This window comes from Micropterus salmoides, unplaced genomic scaffold (assembly GCF_014851395.1).
Source record: "Micropterus salmoides isolate LMB-PRFRI ecotype aquatic unplaced genomic scaffold, ASM1485139v1 Ms_hic_scaffold_85, whole genome shotgun sequence".
NCBI classification, from domain to species: domain Eukaryota; kingdom Metazoa; phylum Chordata; class Actinopteri; order Centrarchiformes; family Centrarchidae; genus Micropterus; species Micropterus salmoides.
The window spans coordinates 1-10,638 of NW_024044626.1; the positions used below are offsets into that span (position 1 = coordinate 1).

General features: G+C 38.7%; 1 protein-coding gene across 1 annotated transcript; it reads right to left on the reverse strand.

Moving 5' to 3' along the window:
* Nucleotides 1-5,653: 5,653 nt before the first annotated feature.
* On the reverse strand, nucleotides 5,654-10,208 carry LOC119894696 (vascular endothelial growth factor receptor 1-like). The gene is made up of 5 exons (XM_038707344.1): nucleotides 10,167-10,208; nucleotides 9,268-9,549; nucleotides 8,833-9,120; nucleotides 8,564-8,597; nucleotides 5,654-7,401 (listed from the first exon to the last, which is right to left on the reverse strand). The coding sequence occupies exons 1-5, from the start codon at nucleotides 10,168-10,170 to the stop codon at nucleotides 7,092-7,094; spliced, it is 918 nt and encodes a 305-aa protein (XP_038563272.1). The 5' UTR covers nucleotides 10,171-10,208; the 3' UTR covers nucleotides 5,654-7,091.
* Nucleotides 10,209-10,638: the final 430 nt, after the last annotated feature.

A 10,638-nucleotide genomic window follows, 5' to 3' on the forward strand; every position in this document is an offset into this window, starting at 1 on the left:
GTTTTCCCTGGCCAAGCAGCGAGGGAAATATCGCCTGTGCATAGCGCTCATGCCATGAAAGGCATCAGCAGCTATATCCGCGTTTGTGGATTTCAGTCATACACTTTCCATCTCCAGGCAGAAAAAAATTGAGGAATGGAGAATATGAGGGAGATAACAACTAAAAAGCGTGGGGGCGGTGAACCAGTTACGAACCAGAGCGCCCTGTGGAAACTACGTTGTCCCAAATGACAACGTGACTGAGCTGCTTGGGCCTTCTACCTGATCTGTTGGAATGAGTGTGTTGTGTAGGGTGTCCAGGAATGTGATCAGATGGGCGGTGTTGTAGGGGCCATGGGTAGCATGATGATGGATGCTGCACATTGTGATGTTCCCTCCGCGCTGGCCAGGGACTTCAACAATGGCACGCTGGCCGATGACATTCCTTCCCTCTTTCGTCTTTTTGTGAGGTTGAACCCTCATCAATGAAGATGACTGGTGCTCCACTGCAGCCACCTCTAGCTCAAGGACTCTCTGAAACACAATGACAATATCAGAAATAGACATGGAGTGGTCACTATTGTGAAGCACAATCATTATGATTAATATTGAAATATGTATAATTTACTGTATACAGTGTTGGGAGTATGCATCAATTGTGGGACTCACTTGCACATAGTTATATCGCAATTCTTTGACTCTTTCTGAATTGCATTCAAATGGCACCCTGTAGACCTGCTTCATCCTGAGATGATTTCTGCACAAGACAAGGTCCAGTGTTGATAAGCTTACCCTATAAATTTTTGAAATATGTCATTGTTTTCTATTATTTTTCTTTGTATTTGCTGTAATGTTATGGCGTTGTTTTCTAGGACCATGTTTATGATTTCTGTTTCCTGTTCAGGAGAGAAGACGTTCCCTTTTGTTGGTAATCTTTCAGTTCTGCCAAACAAATAGTAAAATAATAATATAATAGCCACTTTGCCACTTTGGTTGATGTGGTCAACCATGGTCTAACAATGAGGGAGGCTGGGCAAAGAGTACAGCCAAATCTGAGTAGGTACACTGTAGCATCCATCATCCGGACTTTCCGAAATGAGAATAGGTAAGAAATCTACTCTCACTAGCAAATTGCAGTACTGCATATCAATACAGTACTCAATGAGTACAGTAGTACAGTATTGCCTGTGGACTGTTCTGTAGGAATGTAAAAATACTGTAAGTATGTTTCAAGTATTTAGGAAATGTATACCTACTTTGTATTTACAGTATAATGACTATAGCCAGCTAGCTGAACTGTGTCCGCCTCAATATGATTGTTTTAGTCAACCGAGGGTCAGTGGTCGTGGTGGTGCGCTAGTGAGCGTGTATAGGAAAAATTAAATGTCATCAAGTACGCTGTGATAATTTAACTTCTTTGAAGTTCTCACTCTTAAAGTTGCAGGGCTACAACCTATCATATTTATTATAATTTATCGCTCCCCAAAACCACCTGGAGGATTTTTATCAGAATTTCCTGAATTTTTATCTACTCTGGTTTTAAATTATGATAGAATTGTTCTTTGTGGCAATTTTAATATTCATGTTGATGACCCCACCAATGTTAATGCAACTGACTTTTTAAATATGGCCACTTTTTTTAACTTCAAACAACATGTCAAATGGCAAACACATAACCGTGGTCATACACTGGACTTGGTTTTTACCCTGGGTGTCAGCATTTCCTCTGTTGAATTAGTGGACATGACCATATCTGACCACAGATGTATTGTTTTTAGCTGCGATTCCCCTGTTACTCATGCCGCCTCACCAAGCTCCAACCAAGTGTTTCAAAGTTTTGCACATTCTTTCAGAGCCAAAGCCAGCACCTGTCTGATTCCAACACCAACAATCTGGTCGATCACTTCAATCATATCTGCTTGTTGTCACTAAATATTACTGCTCCTCTAAAGGTTAGGCCTACGTCTAAAGCTAGTAAGCAACCCTGGATAAATGACAGCATTCGGAGCCTAAAAAGGGAATGCAGGAAAGCAGAGCGCAGATGGAAAAAATCCAGTCTCCAAGTCCATTACCTCAGTCTGAAGGATTTATTAATTAACTACAATAACATGGTTAAGGATGCGAGAACACACTATTTTCTGAACTCATTATTACACATAAACACAATCCCAGGTTTCTGTTTAAGACTGTGGATCAGCTGGTAAACCCAACCCTTCCTTGTGCCTCAGCTGGAAGTAATGATGACTGTGAATTGTTTTATCTTATTTTACCAATAAGGTGGTGTCAATCAGAGCCTCTATTACCCCGTGGCCTCTTACTCAGAGGTCCTCACCAGCAACAAGAGAGTTTTAACCAGTTTTATCCCATCGACTTGTCTGAGCTTTAAAAAACAGTATCACAAATGAGAGTGTCCTCCAGCCCACTTGATAATACCTACAATTTTTACTGAAAGTAATGGATTCTGTTGGGCCCCATTTGATCTCTGTTTCCAACAGCTGCCTATCTACTGTTGGTCCCTGATTATTTTTTAACGGCTTGCGTGAACCCACTTTTAAAGAAACCTGGTTTAGATCCCTCCCTCCCACATAATTTTAGACCAATTTCAAAACTGCCTTTTATTGCAAATATTCTAGAAAGAATTGTGTCCAAACAGCTGCTCACTGTACTGGAAAATAACAAATTATTTGAAAAGTTTCAATCTGGTTTCAGGAAGTACCACAGCACTGAGACTGCCCTGCTTAAAGTAACCATGACCTTTTAATGTCTGCTGATGAAGGCATGTGCTCAGTCCTGGTACTCCTGGACCTTAGCGCTGCTTTTGACACCATTGATCACAACATCATGTTAGACAGACTGAGGCACTGGGTGGGGATCTCTGGTACTGCCCAAGAATGGTTTTCATCCTACCTGTCAAATAGGAAGTTTTGCGTGTCTGTGAACAACTATGTCTCTTCGTTCTGTCCAGTTAAATATGGTGTGCCTGAGGGGTCGGTCTTAGGACCCATTTTGTTTTCCTTGTATCTGCTTCCCCTTGGACATATTATCCATAAACATGACATTTCTTTTCATATTTATGCTGATGACACACAAATGTACTTGCCCATCAGATCCACAGACCCTGGAATGCTGAGTTCACTTAACAACTACCTTTGTGAAGTAAAAAAATGGATGTCAAATAATTTCCTCCAACTGAACTCAGACAAAACAGAAATCCTGGTCATCGGGTCCCAGCAGATGGTAAAACAAATACTGCCATCTGCTGGTTCCCTAGTAAATCACACATTAAGCCTATCAACCTTGGTGTTTGGTTTGATAGTAATTTAAATTTCGAGCAGCACACCACAAAGCTTGTTCAATCATGTTTTTATCAACTTAGAAATATAGCAAAAATTCAATCTATGTTAACTTTTAAAGGACACACAGACCATTTTACACGACTTCATCTCATCACGCCTGGATTATTGCAACAGCCTTTTCACCTGTTTAACCCAAAAATCTATTGATCGAATCCAGACTGTCCAGAACTCAGCTGCCAGGCTTTTAACCAGAACAAAGAAATATGACCACATTACTCCTATTTTAGCTTCATTACACTGGCTCCCAGTAGGTTTTAGAATTGACTTTAAAATTCTATTGATTACTTTTAAAGCTCTTCATGGCCTCTCACCTTGTTATATTTCTGACCTTTTAGTCCCATACACACCAGCATGTACCTTAAGATCCTCGGGCAGAGGTCTGTTGTCTGTTCCAGAGTCTCGACTGAAAACTAAAGGGGACAGAGCGTTTGCTGTCAGGGCCCCGAGGCTCTGGAACAGCCTGCCTGAGGAAATCAGGTCAGCTAAGTCAGTGAACTCTTTTAAGTCCCTTCTTAAAACACACTTTTATAGGTGAGCCTTTCCCGATCTTATTTGACATTATTTTATCCCTTTTATTTTATTGTATTTTACTAATTTTATATTTTAAACGTGTATTTTAGTCTTTTCAATGTTTTCATGCTTTTATCTTGTATTGTTTTTGTATTATTGTCTCTTGGGTATTATTGTCTTTACACTTGTTAAAGCACTTTGTAACTAGTGTTGACAAAAGTGCTCTACAAATAAAGATCATTATTATTATTATTTTACTATTTTTTTGGCAGGACTGAAAGATTACCAACACAAGGTGGTCGGGAACATCTTCTGTCTCCTGATCAGGAAACAGAAATCATAAACATGGTCCTAGATAACAACGCCATAACATTACAGCAAATACAAAGCTTGCTTTTTGAAAAATGGAGTTATGGTTTGTAAATTTTAGTTCAAAAGCCTGGTTATAGTGTTTAAACAATGGAGAAAAAACTAATTAAATGCCGTTCTTGAACCATTTGGAGTAAATGCATGGTTTTGGGGCTTCTCTGAAAGATTCTCTGAAAGTTAGACACTCTGAAGTGTCTAACCCAAAAGTCAGAATCACTATAAATGCTACTGGATTTGATTCATATAAGTTTAAACACACTAAATAATATTTTTTTTATTTCCATGCAGACAACCACAGCATAAAGCCTTACCTAGTCCAATTTTAAACTTTACACCAATACCATGAATAATGAATATTTTACACAGGTTTTTCTAAGGATTTGTCTTAGCAAATTTTTTCAAAAGCAATACTGCCCCTCTGCGGCAAGGTGCTGCTGCTGCATCACGCCGTAGATTGACGCTGATGTGTTTTTTTGCTGGGAGATCATGAACTTGCTACTTAAAGCTGGATGTTGTTATTTTCAGAATTTTATTGGCTACACAAAGTGCCAGTCATCGGCACAATTGCTTGCAATTGGCTCGGCCTACCCACAAAATAATAGCGGCGGGCCCTTCCTTACAGCCCAGGCTCTTGTTGGCTGCTGTAGGCTGTGAAAGGGACATGTGAGCTCCTATTAGGTCGAATTAGCTGTCAGTCAGAAGGTCAGAAGGTCAGAGTTCAGCAGCTAATTTGAAATCAAGATATCACATTTGTTTACATCCAAATCGGAGTTATTACAGTTATAATGACATATCAGCCACGTTTGCCAGCAAATATAAAATGATGCAGCAGCAGTCCCTGGGGATTTTTTGATGGAAGAATGTGGTTGGACTAAATGTTTTTCTGGATTGCATCATCTGGACCTATTACAACCATGTTGACAACATGACAAGACCATTTTTGTTAGAAAATAATCAATCGGTGGATTAAGTTACTATGAGGCTTCAAAGATGAGTCACTTCAATTTTGATGGTACTGCTTCGTCTGACAGAGGTGCTGATTGTACCCGCTGTTGTGATTGTATCTTGAAATCATATAGCAGTTGTGGGCACATAAAGAGAGCTGCCATCAGAACCTGTTACCACCAGGAATGAGAGGTTTAAGAAGTTTTCACATAAAGTAAAGGATTATGCGCAAATGTTGGAATGAGCGATTGCAAGTATTAATTTAAAAAATCAAGTCATTTTCAAGTCATCTGTCTCAAGTCTAAGTCAAGTCTCAAGTCATGAACACCAAGTCAAAGTCAAGTCCAGTCTTTTGTCTGTTAGTCAAGCAAGTCTCAAGTCTTCAAATTTGCGACTCGAGTCATGTGAGTCATGTGACTCGAGTCCCCCAAAGGCCAAACGTTTTATCGTTTCATCAAAAAAAAAAAACAACATATAAATCTCAACAACTCAAGCACGGCATACTGATCTTTAATTTGTTATTTCATTTTGATTTAATATATAAAATGAATACCTATATAAATTCACACTAGTCTAATGTACATCAAAAGTGGTTAATACAATTGTTCCTTCTGTTCATACTGTCTCTGTCTGGATCCCACTGTGACTCAATTTCACTATAAGAGATGAGGGATAACAGTCGTTGTTGTGTCAAAAGATACATCCCAAAGTTCACTTGGCACTAATATTCGGCTTCAGCTGTCTGAGTTAGGCAACTGCTAATCAGCAAGAAAACACTGTCCCTGGAAACATTAGGAGAAAATTTTGAGCTACAGAAACTAACTTGCAGGACACTTGATTTGTCTTTGTCTCATACTCTGTCTTAACATCAAATATTGTTCAAAATGTCATTGTCTCATACTAGTTGTGGTTGACTTTTGGAATTCATTTTAGGTTGCAGATTGTCGTCCATCTCAAACACTGTACTTTTGCGCATATGAGAATTGCACTGAGAAGTTAAAAAAGTGTCAACCTACCCGTTGAATTTGTTTGCTGCAGACTGAAAACAGAAACAAGACAAATCATACAGCCACCCTCTCAGGGAAACTACAGCTGTGCTATAGGCTAAATGCTAACATCAGCCTGCTAACATGCTCACAATGGCATGCCGATGTTTACCGTGTGAAATGTTCTATGTTCACAATCTTAGTTTAGTTAGCCTGCTAATATTGACACTAAACACAAAATACAGCTTATTTATTTTGGACGAATTTGGTCATAAAGTGTTGGACAAATACAAATTTTGATCTGATGGTGCAAGATAAAAAGTTACGGGATCAATAAAGCTATTATAATAATATTTTAATAATATCAGCAAAGTCCTCAGTAATTATCTGGGAAACAGATATTTTATATGTTGTCAAATAGTTTATATTTGAGTCTGGAACAAAGTGGTGGATGACATTTATTACCCACAACAGACCACCACTTCACAAGAGCACATACTTGTTTCTTCAGCTTAAATAAAAAATGTATAACACAAAAGTACACATCACCTCTCAGAGCAGAGAGGACAGAGGAGGTTGCCCCTCTCGACCCTCCTTTTGCACACCACTGTCAGCCTTTTCATGGATTTGGGTACATTTATTTGGAAGGTTTATGAAAAGTGAACACATAGAAGCAAAATAACATTTGAATAAAATGGAAATTCTGTCCAACTTTCAGTCCACCCTCAGTTGAATGAATAAATTTGAACAGCCCCTAACATGTAGACAGTGTGAAGTCTCTCTCTCACTTCAGATTCTCACAGACTGAATTTAGCATTCGAAGATCACAGCTTGTGGTAGAAACAGTTCACAAGACTGCCATTCATTCACCAGAATAACAATCCATCAGTCCAATCCGTCACATTTAATGAGAGCAAAGAAACATTACTCCACAATCCAACAGTCTTTAAATCTCACCCATTATATCCTTCACGTTGGAGTACACCGCCACGTCCTCGTCTTCTGAGACACAATGTTTTGACTCCTCATCCTCCACTATCATCGCCTCCTCCTCTTTGTCCTCAAATACTTCACCTTCCTCTCTGTTGTCGTCTTTGCTGTCCTCTTTTACTTGCTTCTTAATTTCAGCGTATTCTGTCTCGGTGGTCTCTTGCTTCTTTGTTGCCTCCCTGGGACTCTTTCTTTTCAACACAGAGAAATTGATGCTGGCGTACTCCACATCTTTTGCTCCACCATCAAGATCAGGGGTGCTTTTTCTGCTGTTACATCTTCTCCTACTTCAGCTGCCTCTTGGTAGTAGGTCTGGTCATCTTCCAGTGCTTGACAAGGATCTATCTGTGAGGTACAATGGAAATGATATGACTCATTCAGCAGCTGCTACAAGCACCAAAACTGTGAGTAATAAACTGGGAGACTGTGGTACATGTAAAGTACTGCCAACCATTTTCATGAAGTCATTACATAATCTTTAAATCTTGTAATGTTTGGGTATTGGTTGTTTCTATACTATTTAAAAAAAAATCAACTTGAAGCAAGACTTGAAATGTTTTTGAGACATTGTTATCCATCATCATGTGTATCTACTTTTATTATAGTAAGTTTACAGTTACATGTAAGTGGAAATTCAGTGCAGTCTTTTTTCAGTTTGTACATTCATCTGCGCTGCAGAGGAACAAAAAGGACCTGACTATTGAAGCAGGCAGGGTGTTGGCTTTGATAGGATATACAGTGTCTGAAGTTTGCAACAATGCATGTAACAAGTTGTTTTTCATGCTTTAGAGAAATGAGTTCAGGCAAAGCACACAAGTTGTGCTTGCTTGAGTTGACTGTCAGTCGCTGCTTCATTCATGCTTAGCAATGAGCTGACTATGAATTCCCAATCACATTCATGCAGGTGGACAAGGCAGCCATTAAAATCTAATACTTCTAATTATTACTCTGCCAATGTTGAAAATTCTTCGACAAGCCCAACCTTCTCCTTATATGCTGTGATTTTGGTATTGCTTAATAACCAAAATGTAATGTCTGGGATTCAGTCTCCTTGTTGCTGATCAGATTCATTGAGAGTTCCCTGAATGTGCAGAAAATATTCTGCCAAATCTAACTGTATAACAATTTGTTATTCATGGTCAATTAATCAAATTAGTGTGTTTAAACAATAAAAGCCACATTCACACATATAAAATATAACATTTAATATTACAATTCTGAAAAAAATGAAAACATATATATAAAATATTAGTTAAATGAATATAAATACCAGAGGATCCTCTTGACTAGTCATCATCTCCAGAGTTTCATCCAGATTTACAGAGCTCAGTTTCTTTCTGGGTAGAAAACAAACAAATAAACTATTTAAATGAATATAAGATTATCCACAAATAAAACCAGGGGATAATTATAGATTATCTGGTGTACCTTTGGCATTTCTTTGCCAAAGAGCAAAGGGCTGCTGAAAAGAGTACCCCAATCAAAAAGGCAATGATGATTTTCAGCCATGAAACCATTTTTGATAGTTTGCTGGTTGATCTGCAATCAAGAGCAACAAAATAAATCTTGGTGTCCATCTTGTTCAACAATAATATATTTGCAATAGCTTATTTCTTGTGGGACAAAGGTCACTGTAATTAGTGAGAGGAAAGGCAATGGTCTGCAATAGCAGAAGTGTTTTAGTTGAGGAAACGTACCCTCTTGTTCGGATGCGTTTATTCGGATGGTGAAGTTCTCTTTTGCCTCCCTGCTTGCCTCATTGCTGCTGACACACTGAACAACAGTGCTGTTGTGGTCATTTGCTTTTAGGGTGATGGTGCTGTTGACTGTGTGTTTGGACACAGTGGTAATAACAGAGTATTCAGTGTGGTCCTTCAACAGCGGCCATTTAATGGTGGGTAAAGGAAACCCCTCACTGATACACATACAGGTCAGAACCTCTGACTGATTTCTGCATCCAGAGCTGTTCAGGATCTTTGGAAACACTGCAAAAAAACAGAATCACAACATCAAACAAAGCGCACAGGAAGCTGACACACACACATCAGGATCTCCGATTAAATAAATCCGGTTAATAGTGTAAAATGTGAACATACACTTCCTTTTCAAGAAGATTAGTACAGCCTACTTACAAGTCACAGTTATATCAGCATTTACAGTCAGAGTCGTGTCCAGGTGTTTTGCTGTACAGATGTACTGTCCAGAATGTTCTACAGTCACATTATGAATGACAAGTGTGGCTGATCCAGTGTCGTTCTGCAGGCCAGTCTCAGGTCCATTACGCAGGTGTGTGTTGGAACCAAGAACAGTCCACGTGATATGAGATAGAGGGAAACTTTCAACACTGCAGGTCAGATCCAGAGCATCTCCCTCCTTAACAATCATATTCCCAGTGATTACAGGCTTTTTCATATCTGTGAAGAAAACATTTGAAGAGAAGATAGAAAACACATTTCTTTGTTTTTTACTTATGCAAGCACACACATAGTTGGTCAAATGTATACATACACACAATTATAATTAGTCCTGTAGTCCTGTAACTTGAAAAGACTTTCTTCAGGCACTATAGTGACTTTCTTACCCACTGAAATAGGAAAAGTCTGCCATAGTGTATGTGCTACCAGTAATACTTAATAGTTAAATGGGTATGACTCCAAATTATGCATACACTCCCCAAAAATATACACGGTATGATATACAGTATATACTTAATGAGATATATATCCTTTTACACATTGTAAATTAAGTAAATGATCTTGTGATGGCATTCATGCATGGACGCAGTGTTTTTTTAATATACTACCACTGGAAGGCGCCAAAGTCTCAACATGTTCGAGCTCTACACAGTGGTTTTCACAGACAAGTTTTTATTATTCCAAACACGTGGCTACAGTGAGAGCAACCTGGAAGCCTTCACAATGCCTCCAAGGGCTTTTCTTATTTACATTAGAAACTAAGGCAAATAGTCAAAAATGAAATCATCTCAGTTTCAGTTAACTAGAAGAGGAAATACTACATGAAATGTACTTACACATCACTGTTACATCAACGTTTTGGATCAGGTGTTGTTCAGATGTTTGGCTGTGCAGGTGTACTGTCCTGAATCTCTGCTGTCATGTTAGCGATGGAAAAAGTTCCTATTCCACTTTCTTCCTGCAGGTAGGTTTCAGTGTCATTCTGCTGAGTAGTTTCTGTTCCATTTTGCTTGTATTTGTCAGAATATATAGTCCATGTGATTAGAGATGGAGGGAAACTTTCAACACTGCAGGTTAGATTCAGAGTCTCACCCTCCTTCACACGTGTTTTCCCAGTGATTTTAACTCCCTTTACATCTATGAGGCAAAGAGATATATGATATTATTTACAATGTTATATAGCACCTCTAAATTCCCAACTTTCCTGTAAGAAAACTGGATTTATAAAATTGAACACAGCTCAGAAAACCATCAGAAGTGACATGAGAGAACATCTCTTAACAAATACTTTAGATGAAAGGTAAAGGT

Coding starts and splice junctions, on each gene's coding strand:
- LOC119894696 (XM_038707344.1), bottom strand. Junction 8,598..8,832: donor AAACGCATCCGAACAAGAGG/GTACGTTTCCTC, acceptor TACTCTTTTCAG/CAGCCCTTTGCTCTTTGGCA. Junction 7,402..8,563: donor TTGGCAAAGAAATGCCAAAG/GTACACCAGATA, acceptor ATGTAACAGCAG/AAAAAGCACCCCTGATCTTG.